Here is an 18,087-nt window from a genome sequence, read left to right as displayed (position 1 = left end):
ATCCACTGTTAAATATGGTGTACAGAAGTAGTTAAAAGTTATGAAATTAGATTTTTCCCTATATTTGTTCATTAATTTGGTTGTATCACACAAGTGTTTAGATGCTAAAGGAAAGTTTAATTTAACTGACTATAGTATTGAATTTTGCTGTAATGTGACATTCAGATGGTGTTTATGAGAGGGGAAGGTGATAGTTTAAATGTAGTAAATAATTTCATTATATTTTGTGATCTCTAAATGCAACAAGAGAATATTTGGGTTGAAAGTGAGTGGATTGAAGATATGCAGATATTTATATTTTTAAAAAATTGGGTACTAGCTTAGTTTCATTATTATTACATATTAGTCATTTATTACTCAATTTAGTAGTCTTTGTAAAAAGACTTTAAAAGATTTTAAACTAGTATACTTAATTCTACTTGTAAACTTTTGTAGTAAGACTATCTTGAATTATCATATCATGTTGACTTATTTTTCTTTTTCCCCTTTAACAAAATAATTTGTGACTGTTGTTAAAGTTATCCATTTTCAGGTGGTGGATGATTCAGCTAACAATGTTTTATAAATTGGCAGTAGATATATTTTTGCATTTCTAAATTCAATTTTAAATAAAATACTAAGTTTTGTAGAGATTCAGGTATTTCATGAGATTAAAATTTTGTATATATATATATTGTATATATATACTTATATATATGTTTTCTAAGAGGATTTGAGTTCATTTTATTATTCAAGATGTTATTTTCTCTGATATATATATATATATATATATATATATATATAGGTTAGATGTTTTATATATGCACACATATTACAGATTTAAGCATTACATGTATGTGTAATATATATTTAATTTTTAGTAAGCTTATTTTAGGAGAAATTATTTCTTTTGCTGAGGTATCATGCCCTTTTAGATGTTTTGGTTTTGCAGTAGGCTACATTATGTATTGACATGTTTGGAATTTATACATTTCTTAAATAAGATAATATACATGAAATGCTTATCTTCAGCTAAGACCTCAATATTTTTTCACTAAATGATAGTTACTGTTATTTTAATATACTAGGAAACAAATGAATAGGTTTATTTAAAACTTAACCAATAAGGAAAAATATTTAATTTGCAGTTCTTTTTTTTTTTTTTAAAGACCCTATTTATTTATTTGACAGACAGAGATCACAAGTAGGCAGAGAGGCAGGCAGAGAGAGAGGAAGGGAAGCAGGCTCCCCACTGAACAGAGAGCCAGATGCGGGGCTCGATCCCAGGACCCTGGGATCATGACCCAAGCCGAAGGCAGAGGCCCTAACCCACTGAGCCACCCAGGTGCCCCTTAATTTGCAGTTCTTTGTGATCATATAACTTTGAAAAAACTTTACTATTTATTAGGCATTATTTACTCAGCCTCTCATGTATAATGCTATACGATGTTGCTTGAAGTAAATACAACATGACTAGATTATTTCATCTATGTAGTCCTTAATAGTAATTTGTACAACACTTCTCGACATCTTCTACAGGGCTTTTTGATCAAAGTTATCCCTGTGGATCAGTGGGAAAAAGAAGTTATATATTAATAATGGTCAAGAGATAGTTTCAACTGGAGGCATTTGGACACATACTCTGTTGATCACTTCTCATCAAGATTAACTACGATCGGGGTGCCTGGGTGGCTCAGTGGATTAATAAGCCTCTGCCTTCAGTTCAGGTCATGGTCTCAGGGTCCTGGGATCGAGCTCTGCATCGGGCTCCCTGCTCAGTGGGGAGCCTGCTTCCCTCCTCTCTCTCTGCCTGCCTCTCTGCCTACATGTGATCTCTCTCTCTGTCAAATAAATAAATAAAATCTTTTTTTTTTTAATTAACTAAGGTCTAGTACCATACCATTCATTATCTTTTAGGACTGTAAGCTATAAAGGTGAATAAAGATTTTGGATATTAGGAGAAAAAAATATTGATATAATACTAATAATAATTCTTAGTAAGAAAATTAAACTTTTCAAAGATTCTAGGATCTTTTTTTTTAAATTTTTTATAAACATGTATTTTTATCCCCAGGGGTACAGGTCTGTGAATCACCAGGTTTACACACTTCACAGCACTCACCAAAGCACATACCCTCCCCAACGTCCATAATCCCATCCCCTTCACCCAAACCCCCTCCCCCCAGCTACCCTCAGTTTGTTTTGTGAGATTAAGAGTCACTTATGGTTTGTCTCCCTCCCAATCCCATCTTGTTTCATTGATTCTTCTCCTACCCACTTAAGCCCCCATGATCTTAAGGGCAATAGATAAAGTGAACTTCCCCAGACAGGGGTACCAGTTGTCTTGATTTTGCTACGCCTTCAAAGTAGTACCTGAAAGGATAATGACAATTAAAGTTATACATATTTCTCATGTATGTTATACCAGTTTACAAAGCACACTGAGTTCAGTATGGATGGGGGACAGTGGAGTGACCTGACAAACTCTACTTTGTCTAGGTGATCTAGATCAATGTCAAGATTTAAACCATGTACATGTAACATGGTATAATGAAAATGGCTCTTCTGTGATTTTCCTCCCCCAAACTCATAACCCCAGTGTAATCATTAGAAAAATTCAGACAAATTCCAATAGAGAAGCATCCTGCAGTACACCTGAATATCATCTACTCATCACAACTATTAGTTGTTAGTCTGAGAAACTGTCACAGCCAAGAGTTGCTGGCATGATAAGTAAATGTAATGTGGTATTGTGGATGGGATCCTGGAGCAGAAAAAGGACATTACATAAAAACTATGAAATTTGAATACATTATGGACTTTGGTTAAAAATAATGTGTGAATATCATTTCATTAGTTATAACACATGTAGCATATTAATTGTAGGTGTTGATGATACGGGAACCTGCATAGGTAGGGGTGGGAGGTATAGGACTCTACATAGATTTTTCTGTAAGTATAAAACTGTTCTAAAAAATTAAGTCTACTAACTTTGAAAAGAAGCTTAAAGGCAGAATTATAATTATTTTCCTTTCTAAAGTCTAGGTAATACAGTCCAAAGTTATTACTAGCAGATGACAAGGGATGAGATTATGGAAAGACTTTTATTTATCTTTCTCCTATATAATGTGAAAATTTTATGCTCAGCTTTTATTCCTTTTATTTGAAGAAAAAATTAACATTTTGAAAAACATTTAGTGACGTGTTCATTGTAAAATTTAAGAAGGTTCAAATAGATAGGAAGAAAATTATTTTTTTTTAAAGATTTTATTTATTTATTTGACAGAGAGAAATCACAAGTAGGCAGAGAGGCAGGCAGAGAGAGAGAGGAGGAAGCAGGCTCCCTGCTGAGCAGAGAGCCCGATGCCGGGCTCGATCCCAGGACCCTGAGATCATGACCTGAGCCGAAGGCAGCGGCTTATCCCACTGAGCCACCCAGGCGCCCTAGGAAGAAAATTATTAACATATAATTTTTCCACTCAGAAATGACACTAAAACATTTTAGGGCTTCTTTTCCCCCCACCCCCCCATGCATGTTTGGCAAAATTTGTTTCTACACAGTATATTCTTTGGTAACCTGCTTTTCTCATGTAAGAGTTTATCATGGATATCTGTCTGTATCAACCCTTGGCATGACTGGCATGCTAAGCCAAAGGCTTGATACATTTTTATGTGCTTTGATGCATATTTCAGAATTTCCCTAGAAAATTTTTAACAGTTTATTCTCCTATTTGAAATCTCATTTTACCTATGCTTTTAAAAATGGTTATATTACGAGAAGTATGAAATATTTCTTGTGCCTATATCTCCTGCAAAAGTGATAAAAGGCAAGAAAAGGAGAAGATCAGATTTTTAAAACACTGGGAGGATGTATAAGTATTTTTGTAGATATAAATAATCTATATACATGTGTACATGCCTACTAAGTGTCTCTGTTGAATGAATTCCAAAGCTGTGATTTTTAAAATAAACACAACCCATTTTATTTAATTATATTATCATCTCCGCTCCTGTGTGAATTTGAGTTAGTCAATGCTTTCATAGCATTTTATTTTTGAAGTTCTGTTATTGTTTGTTGAAGAATTTTAAAGGACTGCTGCCTAAGTATAAAATCCCTACTATGATGATGACAGTATCCACAGTTGGAACATTTTTTTTTTTTAAGATTTTATTTATTTATTTGACAGAGAGATCACAAGCAGGCAGAGAGAGAGGAGGAAGCAGGCTCCCTGCTGAGCAGAGAGCCCAATGCGGGCCTCCATCTCAGGACCCTGAGATCATGACCTCAGCCGAAGGCAGCGGCTTAACCCACTGAGCCACCCAGGCGCCCCAGTTGGAACATTTTTAATGTCCTCACAACTATTTGAATTATTTATCATTACAACTTCTTGATTGAATATTCCTATTTTTACATTCATATCTACGACATTATAATCCAGTGATAACTTAGAAAACTCATTTATTTAAACTCATTTCAAGAATATGGGATTGCTGGGGCGCCTGGGTGGCTCAGTGGGTTAAGCCGCTGCCTTCGGCTCAGGTCATGATCCCAGGGTCCTGGGATCAAGTCCCGCATCGGGCTCTCTGCTCGGCGGGGAGCCTGCTTTTCTTCCTCTCTCTCTCTGCCTGCCTCTCTGTCTACTTGTGATCTCTCTCTGTCAAATAAATAAATAAAAATCTTAAAAAAAAAAAGAATATGGGATTGCTTATTGGGGATATACCAATAAAACTGAAGTTATGTTATTTCTATTTTATTCTAAATTTCTGTTTGACCTTGAAAAACTTATTTTAAATTTCTTTGATAAATGGTGGGATACTAATATATTCTTAATAATTTTATTTAAAGAAAAGTGGATAAGAGCAGCTGGCTTTTGTAAACGGTTTAGATTGGAAGCCCAGTCAAAGGAAATAGTTATAAACATCGTAAGTTTGCTTACATGATAGGAAAAAAATGAAATAAGTAATGGTCATATGGTGATTAAAAGTGGGAGGAAAGAATAGGGCAAAATTGTTTAGAGTTAGGAATAAAGGTGCTCAAAGTATTTTGATTAGATATTTAAAGAAAGGTAATGGAGTAAGTATTTAATATATGGGAAATGTAGTAAGAGTACAATATAAACACTGAGGAAAATATTTAGCAATGCAATAGAATGAAGGTCGGGAAACAAATCAAGTGATATAAATAGATGAAAGTTCAGTAATATAAATAAATCAAAGATGACCTCTCTCATAATAATTAGAAGTTAGAATTAGGACGGTTTTGCCTATTCCCTAAAAAAAAGAAAAACGAGTTCAAAGCAGAAAAGGATAATATTTTCCACTGTTGGTTCAGAAAAGTTAAACATATATATTCCTTCTGATATCCCTTAGGAATATCATTTAGGAAAGATAGGGTTTTCTACCTTTTAAAAGAAACTATTTTCAGGGCTACTGCTTTTGTATCATAATTTTGAGGATTTGACTCTCTTTGCTGGAAATCTAACAAAACCTTTGTTTTCACTATGATTTAGGGTTTTTGTTTTTCATATGTGGAGTGGTTAATTTGAATACAATATATGCATAGATTTTAATGGCCTCAAATATATTCAGTAAAGATGGTAGTAGAATTTCACAGAATGCTGGTTTTTACCAGCATTTCTTAACTAATATTTCCTTAAGGTATCCTACATGCTTAATTTTTCTGTTATTTTTTTTGTCACTATAATGTGGTGCTTTCCATTAGCAGATTATCTGACATGTAATTTCAAAAGCGAATACAGTGGACTGTATTGACTCTAAAAGTAGCAGAGTTTTGTGGGTTGTCATTATTAAATTATGACATTGAAAGATAATTAGACTTTAAGTGCTATTGGTTTCCTTTTCCCAGGTTATATTCAGTGGTATTATATGACTCTTTGTGATCAAATGGTGGATTGGGTATTTCATGAGGATATGTATGTGTACAATCATATTTTTGAAGTAATTAAAGATGAGTGTTATTTTATCATGCAACCATACTGTAATGTTTTTCTCCTGTAATTCTATATGTCAATATTATTTTTGAAAATATTTATATGAACTCTTGATTATTTTATTGAAAAATGCCATCGAGTTAGGGTGATAGTTTAGCTAATGCTAGTTTACAGTTTATTATTGAAATGAAATTTTCCTTCTCTGAATACTTATTATTTATATAATGTAATAATATTATATGTAAGTATTTGCACATAAGAAATAATATACAAAGATGCAAATATATTTGCATGTATACTTTTTGAAAATAGGTATCTCAACAGCCGTCTTTATCAAGCTTAGAAACTTTAATGGTCTCACAGAAGTCTGAAATTGAGTATTTACAGGAGAAACTAAAAATAGCAAATGAAAAACTGTCAGAGAGTAAATCTACCAACAAGGGTTCCTCAAAGAAGAGCATCTGGACAAGTATTGAAAGAAAACACAAGGTAGAGGCGTTTTGTCATTTTGTGAATTTGTCAGGGTAACGCTGGCAAGGCAAGCAATGAACTTTAAAAACAAACAGCATTTACTGCTCTCGTTTAAAAGCCTTAAAAAAAAAAAATCATTATGTGCCAAATGCTTGAAAAAACAGTTGTGTGGGGCACCTGGGTGGCTCAGTCAGTTAAGTGTCTGCTTTCAGCTCAGGTCATGATCGCAGGGTTCTGGGATCAAGCCTTGTGTCTGGCTCTCTCAGCAGGGGGTCTGTGGCTCCTTCCCCTGCTCTTGCATTCTCTCCTGCTCTCTGTCTCTCTCCCTCTCAAATGAATAAATAAAATCTTCTAAAAAATTTTTTGTAAGTAGAGCATTTGCTCTTTTTAAAGACTAAATAATGTATTCCTAATTTAATTAAATAGATTAGTAGTAGTGTAGCTGTTTTGCAGTAAGTTAACATTCTTATGTTAAAAGATTTTGCTAAACTGGGTATTATATAAGACTGATGAATCACTGAACTCTCCCTCTGAAACTAAGAATTCACCATATGTTAATCAACTGAATTTAAATAAATTGGAAAAATTTTAGAAAGTTTGGCTAAATATCTACTGTATATCTAATCCATAGATAAATTAAGTAAAAAATCATTTTAAAGTAATATTAGTTGTTAAAAGAAAAAATATATTTTAACATTTCTGCTTCATGCAGATATGATATTTAAAATATTACCCATGTGGATGTAAACTATAAAGTGGAATTTAACATTAATTTATGCAATTATATAATTTCAGATTTAAAGGTATAGCAATAGAGAAAAATAAGCAAATTTTCCACAGCATATCTCTCATTTATTAATGTCTAGCTTTTCCTTTTTGTAATATTTGTATAACAGTATATGTACTATACTATGTATTCCTGTTATGCTGCAAAAGATTCTATGAACAGGAACTACAATAAACATTTTATAATACCATATTGTAAATATTATGTAATGTAAATAAGTTATCTGTAGATAAATAGAAAAGTGAGGAACTTAGGACATATTTTTCTCACACTTGTTACTTCAGCAGTAGAAAATAATGATTCATATGTAGAAAATTATTTTTTAAGATAATTGTTTTTAGTTCTTTCCATTTTTTCCTGTGAGTAGAACTTTCTTAATAAAGGAAGTATTTAAAAATAGACCCATGTTTCTATTATAGACTTATTTACTCCTTCTAATAGTATTAGTAATTTTCAGAAGAATGAGCCTTGTATGTGTCTATACGTATTTATTTATTTAAACATGACCGCATTATACATTTCTTGCCATTTTGGAGTAGTTTCAGAGTATTGAGCTTTATTTAAATGAAAGAAAACATTCCTAAAATTGAGATACATTATAGGGCCTAATTTAGTGGCTTGCTACGATGTGGAAGTTAAAAAATGTAGCGCTTTGATGTTTTCTTGCTTTTAGCAAAAGTCAGGAAAACGAGAGGGATATTTGGAATGAAATTTTCTCTTTTTCATAAGGACATGCAGTAAGTATGAACAATATGTTGCCCAGCTTAATAGTTGCTTTCACATATTCCTTCTCCAGATTGGTGTATGAAGCTGTACATAATATAAACACACATTCTTGTCTCTAGTTAGCCACATTATAGTTAATGACCATATGGTCATTATGGTATAAGATCTACTGTCTGTTGTATTTATATTCCTCAAGCATATTGTTCCTTCAACTTCACAGTGTGTTAAACTATTTCAAAGGGAAAAAAATCCTTTCCCTCTTGTTTCTGGTTGTCCTATCAAGTGTAACCTTGGACCCTTATAGAGCAATTAGACCAGCCTCTATCCCCTCCTTTGTAATGAGGTTTCTTGCATTTCTGAGTCTATAACCCTTTAGTCTTCCCTAATGGGACATCATTATTCTGAAAGAAACAATGTAAATGTAAATGAATATTCTCATTAACGAGTCACAGAGAAACCTTTAGCGGTAGCACTGTGGTAATTCCGCTTGTTATTTCTCTGGTATTCCATGCAGGATTTTTTTTATAATTCATTATTAGTATTCAAAATTACTTGTTCTTTAATTTTGCATGTCTTTCATAATCCAGTGTTCCAACTAGTTCAACCATGTCCTTGTTTTATTCTCGAGGAACCACCTGTGAGATGTTCAAGGTCTTTGTCCCCAAAGAGCTCTTTCACAGACTCTGAGGAGCTGAGGAATCTGAGGAAAGCAGAAAGAAAGATTGAAAACTTAGAGAAGACACTACAGCTAAAGGTGAACATTAAATCATTTCTTTAGTAATAACCTTGCAAAGATAAAGATATACCAAAGTAAACATTCACTTCACAAATCACTGCTTAGCATTTGTCTTTCCTGAATTTAATTACATGCATAAAAATGTATCATTGGTTGGTCTTGTTTTTCAGATTTCTGAGGATCATAAAGTAACAAAAAATTTGCTGCTTGAACGTAAATATTTATTCACTACTTTAAAATTGTTTGGGAATACTTTGGCTTAATATTGGGAATATATTTCTTACAGTTTTTCAGAGACCAAAAAATAGAACTATAGCAAGTAAAAAATTTCTGATAGTTCCTCATGCATGATAAACATACAAAAAGAGAAAAGTGAGTTAAAAGCTATACTCACCTAGCTCAAGTCACTTAACAACTGTCCTTTATACAGAAATTACATAGTCAAAATGGCAAGTACATTTTTTTTTCCATTTGACTATTTGAGGGCTTTTATTTTTTCTGCATTTAATATGGCCAAACTTATCATTCTTTATTCACAACTACCCAAAGGCCTGTGGCATATGAGATTTAACATTTAATTGAATCTCAAATAGTTTTAAGACCTTTTATGACAAGACCAATGTTTTACACATGTTTAGAATCCAACAAAGCCCAGATTGTCTCTCATATAGATCACTCTTAGGGAGAAAAAGGTTTGACTTAGATTTTGTGTGCTATAGAACAAGATATGGTTTAGAGGTATAGTTAACCTAAGCTACAATTAATATTTTTTCTGCCTTTTCACTAAATGTTAAATTAATTTATATTGTGCAGAGTTAGACTGTTCTAAAAGAAAGGAAAAGTATCTCTGTTATTTGACAGTGACAGAGATTCTCATCTATCATCTACCAAAAATAAAATGATCAGATGACATCAGCTTGCTAACATTTAGCCTCCTTGAAATGTATACACCTACAGTCACTCCTTTTTTAGTTAGTTTTTTTTTTTTAAAGTGATCTCTCCACCATCATGGGGCTTAAACTCATGGCCCCAAACTCATGACCCCGAGATCAAGAGTCACATGCTCTTCTGACTGAACCAGCCAGACACCCCACACATGGAGTTCTTTGCCCATTCATTGGATTGCTCAGTAACAACTTACTAAGCAATGCAGTTAGCCAAACAAGTCACTTGAACAACAAGAGACAAGATAACTGTCTATTATTCAAGACCCTAGTTAACAAGATACTGCATGAGCAGTTGGAATCTAGTATCTTAGTATCAACATGGGAGTACAAACAGGATATTAAGAGCATGTTTAGGAAGCCAGTTTATCATCTTCCTCGTTTGGCATAATTCTTGAAATTCACATCCAGAGAAACAGAACCAGTAGGCTATAACCCTTTAGTCTTCCCTAATGAGGTATTGTTTTTCTGAAAAATATCTATATCTATGTCTGTATATCTATCTATCTATCCAGAGAGGGAAAGAAAGAGATAAAGAGATTGATTGATTTCCTGTAAAGAATTGGGTCATGCAATTATAGGGTCCAAGAAGTCCAACATCTCCAGTTGTGAAACTGAAGATCAGGAGAGCTAATGGTATAGTCTCCGTCTGGGTCTAAAGGCCTGAAAACCAGGAAGCTGATGGTATAAGTTCCAGACCCAATATCAGTGTGAGTCCAAACGGACAAGACCAATGTCTTTCTTATGCAGCCTTTTATTGTATTCAGGACCTCAGTGAGTTGGATGAAGCCTATCACATTGGGAAGGGCAATATGCTTTACTCAGTCTGCTGTTGGAAATACTCATTTTCTATAGAAACACGCTCACAGATACACCCAGGAATAATGATCAGTCAAGTTATACATAAAATTAACTATCACATATCACCATTCAATAGTAACAGATCTCCACTTATTTGCCTCCAAAAGTCTACATTAATTGATCATTCCTTTCTTCCAATTGCTCTTTTTGATGAAGACTCAAACTTATTTACAGAGTAAAATTCTTTCTTCATACAATTTCTTTTTCTGTATTCCTTTTTCTGTATTCCTTTTTCAAGCCAGTTGATGATAATATGAATTTCAAATGTATGTTTTCTTAAAGGGGGAAAATGTGAGCAAGTTTTTTTCATTGTATCTTGTCATTTAGTAGAAAAGGATTTCTTGCTTTAAAGGAGCAAAATAGTTGAGTAAAAATAAAGCACTATCATCAAGAGCCCTTATCCAATGAAGTGGGTAAATGAAACCTGTAAAGTGAAAGCAATTCCAAGAGAGAGGTTGGGTCCAGGATATTTTTAAATTTATGGCCTCACTTTAGTAAGTATACCTGTCATATTTAGTGAAGACAGAAAACTTCTTCCTATATTTCCCTTAATTAGGGTATAATATTAATATTATTACTATTACTCAGATGCATGAGAATATAAGATAAGAAAGGAATTAATGATGTATCTGTATTAGTTTCCTAGGACTGCCATGATAAACTGGATGGTTTAGAAGAATAGAAATTGATTATTCAAAGTTCTGGAGCCTAGAAAGTTCAAAACTCAGTATGTCAACAGGATTAGTTTCTTATGAAACCTGTGAGGGAGAATCTGTTCTATTTCTCTTGTAGTTTCTGATAGTTTCAGGTGTTGTTTGGCTTATAGATGGCATTCTTCCTGTGTCTTCATCTTTCCTCTGTGTGTATGTGTGTATCTCTATGTCTAAATTTCTCCTTTCTAAAAAGACACTAGTCGGGCGCCTGAATCTGTGCTACAGAAGCCATTAAAAAAATCATGTATTGGGGTGCTTCAGTGGCTCAGTCGATTAACTGTCTGCCTTTGGCTCAGGTCATGAGCTCAGGGTCCTGGGATCCAGGCCCACGTGATGCTCTCTGCTCAGGGAGGAGCCTGCTTCTCCCTCACCCTCTGCCTCTTTCTGTTTCCCTCTCTCAAATAAATAAATAAAATCTTTTTAAAAACATATAAAAATAAAAAGACACCAATCAACTGGATTATAATAATGACTTCATTTTAGCTTCATTTCTTCTATAAAAACCTTATCACCAAATACAATCACATTCTGGGGTATTGTGGCTTAGAATTCCAACATACCTTTTTGGAGGGGATTCATTTCAACCCCTAGCAGTGTTTTATGGTTTTTAATATGCATTTGTTAATCATGTTGCTCCTTTTGTAGACCATTACTATTAATACATGTTGAATTTTTGTACTGGCCTTTCCCATATTGGCATTGTATTGAACATTGCTCTGCCAGAAGCTAATGGGAAAATGGCAGAGAAAAATGTTCTGTGCTCAATTATCATAGGCAGGGGATTGAAATCTTTCATTTTTTTTGTGAGCTGTTGATATACCAATGTGTATTGTGAATCTATAGCAAGATATATATACCTTATTTCCCAGATTTACTTGGTTATGTTATAACCATTGATGTTTCCCAAAGACTTCTGTTCCATGGAAGTTACTGTTGAAAACACTAAAGTAAACACATGCTCTGTGGCACAGTAGATGGTTGGGTCCCAAGCTGATCACCAAGGGGAACTGAAGAGGGAGAGTGACAAATAGGCTTCACCAGTTAACCTCCACGATGGAACATATGTGGGCACACTTTGATATATTTAAGTAATGGTCTTTATTATATCAGCAGTAAGTAATACATATTATTCTAATACTAGTAATGAATTTTGTAAAAATATGAATACATTATCTTGCTTAGCTTATATTTTGGATAGTTGTACATGTTTTCAAGGTGGATGGCCAAAAAAGCCAATAATAATAGAAGAGATGAAAACTGTTATTCTAAAAATCCCACCCATTTCAAATCCTAGCTTCATAAATGTAGTGGACTAACAATTTATAAAGTATAATTTGGAAATTAATGCATCAGAGCTTTACAAAATCCTTTACTATACTTGGGATCACTAATGCTGTGAATCTCTGCTTTATGAATTTTAATACATTTGACAACTAGTAGCACTTTTCTATACTGTTTACGTCAATATGCCCTTTGATTACAGTTTAAATGCCTTTTTTTTTCAATGTCTAACATGCTTTCTTCATACATACAACTTTATATACTCTGCTGAATTAAACATCCATGGGATCCTTGGTATTTTATAAAAGTTTTTTTTTTAACTCTCTGAAAACTTTGCTGCCATTCTGTAAAGATTGAGCTACTGTTTTCTTAACAGGACTCATGCTCTTAGTTTGCCTATGCCTGTCAAGGAGCCTTTGACCAAACTGTAGTAGATTTGATCAAGAATCATTTTTGTTCTGATGAACTCACAAATGTACTTGCAAGTATCATTGAGGCAAGTCAGGTGATACAGCCTTTCTATTTTCTCTTTTTAAGTGTTTCAGTCATTTAGATTTGTTTGTATACAGAAATTAGAATCTCTAGTTTAATTAGCTTAATTGCAAAATATAGGAAAGGTAGTCAGTAAATATTTTATTGAATGATTTAAAAAACAGAACTAATTCAGTGACTGTCCTTGAGATTTTTTTGTGTGTCTCTTCTTGAGCAAACATAGTTATTAGTAATAATAAATGTATCTTTCACTCTTTACTTATTTGATTTTGTTGTAAGATCTTTGGGTATAGTAGTATTTCCCAAATGAAGTACTACCATTTTGACTTAGGCTATTATATGGGACTTAAAGAATCATAATCCACACTATGGTTAACTTGCATTTCTTAGAATATTTTAAAGATTTTTTGATTATTCTTTTTACACATTAAACACTTCTTTTGAGATATCTAACTTTTGCCTGAAGACTTCTGCTAAATCTGTTCTTGCACTAGAATAAAGAAAAATGTTTTTCTTTGAACATATATTATCTATCTTATATTTACATTTCTATAAAATTTTGTCTATTTCTGGAGTAGGTCAAAGAATAATAGTCTCTAGGACTAATTTAACCCATGCATTACAATTTGATAAGAGCATTCAGAAAGGACAAATCTATTAATGAATGCATTTAAAAATAATAATTATTATAAATTATGCCTATCAAATTGATTTGTCAAATAATCTCTGGCTTACTTTCATTTTTGATAGCTTAGATCTTAGTAATTTGTAAGAAATATGTAAACACTCTAGCATTAGGTGTAGTAAATTATGAAGCATGTAAAATTAAAGCAGAAAGCTCATCTATAAAACTACTTTCCTATAATCACTACCTAATGGAAGGACCACCTATTTCAATTACTATAGAAAAATTAAAACTATTTGCTAATATAAATATATTACACTAAAGTTTTAGGCAGCAGAGGTGCTTTGAGTGCTTTGATTAAGTACTATGTCTAGAACAGAGCCTGGTACAGTGTGAGTGACATATAGGAACTCAGAAAATTTTTATTGAGTTTTAATCTTTGATTTAATAGCATAAGACAGTTGATTTCTATTTGAGAACTAAGGAAAACCTTGGGTATAAATTCAGTGATTAATGGTAGCTGAAGCAGTACTGAAAAATGCAAAAATAATGACAGTACTAACAATAATAAACTCAGTTTCTTCCATTGATTTAATAGAGGATTTTTGTGAAAGGCAACAGAAAATACCTGGATATCCCATTTTATTAATTTTTACTTTGGGCAGTCTTTTAGGTTCTGTTTACTCAGAGTTTCTAGGGACTCTTAACACAGACTTTTAATGATTCCAAAACACTGGATTTGTATGTAATAATTTTAAAGAAATTCATTGTAAACTAAGAGTTTATGGGGAAGGAATGTGATTCAATGACAGATAATTAGAGAAAGCTATTAGAATTTAACAAAGTACTTAACTATGTTTATTTGAAAATTGTGTTTTGATACAAATCTTTTCTAGTACCTATACATTTCTTGTAATTAGATTATTAATAATTTGTAAAATAGCCTATTTAAAATCCTCATAAATCTCATTAGTTCTTAAGGAATCCAAATAAACAAAATGAACTTAGGTTTATTTATAAGAAGATAACATTAATTTTCTTTTCTTTTCTTTTTTTTTTTTTTTAAAGATTTTATTTATTTATTTATTTGACAGATCACAAGTAGGCAGAGAGGCAGGCGGGGCGGGGGGGGGGAGTGGAAGCAGGCTTTCCGCTGAGCAGAGAGCCCAATGCGAGGCTTGATCCCAGGATCCTGAGATCATGACCTGAGCCGAAGGCAGCGGCTTATCCCACTGAGCCACCCAGGCACCCCTAAGATTAATTTTCTATTTGGTTAATTTAAATTATTTCACATACTTAATATTAGAAGGCTTTTTGTTAAAAGAAGTGAAGTTATATTTGGATTTTTAACAACAGTAGGGAAAACTCAAGGTCAAGGTTAAATCTCTCATTGGTCTTAGAAGAAGAGAAATATAAATAGCTTTTATTTTGAAGATGGAGAAACTGGTACATGCTGAATTTAAGTAGCTATGTCAAGATAAAATTTACTAACTTTGAGCAGCAAGACTTTAACTCTTATCAGCCCTTAACACTCTGCATGTAATAGGCTCTTAATATATGGTTCTTTAATTGAAATGAACAAAATTCAATTCAGTATTCTGAATTTTTAACCGTGGTATTAAACCATGCTACTCTTTAGCAAGTTTGCAATTCCTATGATCTGTATATCTTCTACAACTCTTCAGGTAACATTTATTCTGATTGTCCCTTTCAAGTGATGCCATTTCCATGCTTTTTCATTAAGCACTTTCATTTCCAGATGGCATACAGATGGCTTGGTACACAGGAGTCAGATACTTACCAATAACTACTTAGATTTATTGAAGCTATCCTACTAGGCCTGTATCAAAATAGAATGACAAGATACTCATATTGTTGAGACAGGTAGATTGCAATAAAATAATACAAACTCTGTAATATCTTACAGTTGAGATGAGAGGTAGACGGTCCAGGAAAATGTAAATTTGGCTTCTTAATAATAAGGAGAGTTAATACCTGGGAAGAGGAAAAGGAAAGAAGCTAACTTTTGCTTTGTGCCTTGATAGGACAGGCATAGTGCCAGGGGCTTTACCTGTATATTCGCTCATTTAATTTAGTCATCATAATTTAAATCTCTATACTCTTTTCCACATTTTACAGAAAAAAAAATTGAACTAATTTAAATAGTGTTCTTAAGATTATGCAGCTAACAAGAAAGAGCTCCAAGAATAGAGGTTTTTCTAACTGCTATGAACCTACTCTTGTCATCTCACTGTAATATTACAGAGTACCTGCTTGTTGCCTTCACTAAATAAATATACAAATTCTTTCATACAGAAATATAAAAAGTTGAAAAAACAAATTTGAAGTTTACAATGGCTAAAAAACCTCAAGAATTTACTTACTTTACTTTGAGAAACATCATGCATAAGTAGTAGAAATACATCCCCTAAGAACTGGAAATTTGGCCTTTATAAGTTCATTTTCTGGGTATACCTAAAAATGAAGACATATTTCATGTCCTCTACCTTGAATATTTAGAAGTTGTTGACTTTAGTCAACAACCTAGTAATGTTTTTATGACCTCTTTAAGAATACGAAGCCCAGCACTCACATTTCAGTTCTGTATAGTACGACCCAGAAGGTTAAGCTCTGCTACTTCAGATGTAGGTCTAAACTGATTTATTTCTCCTGTGTAATCCTTATGCTTTATAAAACTAATCATGAATCCATGGGTGGAAGCACTGATCTTATCATGATTTGTGCTTTTATACTCATTACATGTACAATTATAATTAATAAAGTAGTCATGTGTTACATACAGACAAATCCTTTTGTGGAAAAAGAAAAAAAATTCTGTAAAATTGGCTTATGAATATTTGTACGTGTACTACTAATTGACAACAGGGAAAGGAATGAAACTAATTTTGAAATTACTAGCAGCTTAAAAAATGCAGTAAGTGGGTTGAATTTACCAAGCAAACCTATTTTGTGACCTTAAGAGTCCTTCCCTTTCATCTGCTTAAATAAGTATTACAGATTAATTTATATTTACTATTTTCTTTCAAATTTTATATTTAGATGAGTAACCTTTTATTTGAAGCGTTGTACCAACACTTTCTTTAAACTTGTGTACTTGCTTTTTGTGTTCTACAGAGCCAAGAAAATGATGAGCTAAGAGATGCCCATGAAAAACGCAAGGAAAGGCTACAGATGTTACAGACCAACTACAGAGCAGTAAAAGAGCAATTAAAACAGTGGGAAGAAGGCAGTGGCATGTGAGTTACATAGCTCATAAAGGCATTTCCCTAAATATTAAATGGAATGGAGTAGCATCATATAGGTGTTTTAATGGCTTTTGTTTGATTTTAAAGATATTATTTGGTATTCAAATCTTGAATGTGAATTTTTAAAGAGATAATATAATAAATGAAAACACATAAATATGCTGGCAATAACTAGAGATTTTCTTGTCATTTGTGGAATTCATAATGTAGGTGATTATGAACTACTGTGTACATTTTCAGTATCAATAGAGTAGCTTAATAAAAGTAGATAACTTTATGTAAAAATAGTTTACATCCATATGATTGAAAAAATTAAATAACTAAAATAATGGTATTACAAAGTCTGTAACTTTAACAGTATTTAAGTTTTAATGGAAAGACCAGAGAAATAGGAAATTTACATACGTAGTTAACTCTCTGAAAACTACTTCAACCTAGTATGCAATTTGAAAATCTTTACTATCCATCAGTTTGTTCTGCAGCTTATCTGAATGAATTGGCGGTCTCAGTTCAATTGCTCTGAACAGGTGTTCAGATCTTGGTTAGTCGTAAGTGGCTCCCTTGTTAACAGTATCAACAGAGGGCAAAGGACTGAATGAGTACAGAAAATCTACTACCCTCTCATCTTTTGAGATGGATCCTTTAGGGCAATGTTGATGATACACATTGGTCTGTTCTATAGAGAAATACTGTTTCTAAATTGGCCAGTACAGCACTTTTACAAAACAGAAATGAAGAGTTTGTTTTATGTACAGAAAATGAAAACATAAAGGGCATTTGGTATGTTTTGTAGGTAATTGTCACGTCTAATTTTTTTCCTTTGAAGGATGGGAAGTCGTTCATATCACTTGTCAGTAATAGTAGTGATAAAGTACTGATAAAGCAATTTGTCCTGCATTTAGCCTCTTCCCACTAACTTTTGTAGTCACCAGAAGTGTGAAAAACTATTTTCTGATATATTTACTGTCAATAGTGTGTTTTAAGATTGAGCACATGTACCACAGTCAGCCTGGTTGACAACAAGTTCTCGAAGAGTTGACTGCTGTAATCCTTTTTGAGAAACTGACCATCCTGCAATATATGTTTCATTACTAGAATGAATCAGAGAAGTCGACTTAAGACCATCATGTGTCTGCTAAAAGTTTGCTTTCCGCAGTAGCATTTTAGCCTTTTAGAAATTATGACATCGGATTGTAATTTTTTTTTTTGACATAGGACTTTAATTTCAACATACTTGGGTTTTAGAAAATTCATT

At 32.9% G+C, this 18,087-nt stretch overlaps 1 protein-coding gene across 1 annotated transcript in view; it reads left to right on the top strand.

Annotated features, from left to right (window-relative positions):
- Positions 1-18,087, top strand: part of LOC309857840 (centlein-like) — a gene marked incomplete at both ends in the record, with an annotated part of 132,223 nt that overhangs the window by 81,997 nt on the left and 32,139 nt on the right. The window contains 3 exons of the mRNA XM_082750592.1: positions 6,243-6,419; positions 8,543-8,668; positions 16,702-16,823. Of these exons, the coding sequence (XP_082606718.1) occupies positions 6,243-6,419; positions 8,543-8,668; positions 16,702-16,823 (425 nt within the window). The remainder of the gene's footprint in view (positions 1-6,242; positions 6,420-8,542; positions 8,669-16,701; positions 16,824-18,087) is intronic.

Source organism: Mustela nivalis (genome assembly GCF_964662115.1).
Source record: "Mustela nivalis genome assembly, contig: HAP1_SCAFFOLD_1400, whole genome shotgun sequence".
NCBI classification, from domain to species: domain Eukaryota; kingdom Metazoa; phylum Chordata; class Mammalia; order Carnivora; family Mustelidae; genus Mustela; species Mustela nivalis.
The sequence above is the reverse complement of the archived record's forward strand: the minus strand, read 5'-3'. Positions and strand labels throughout refer to the sequence as shown.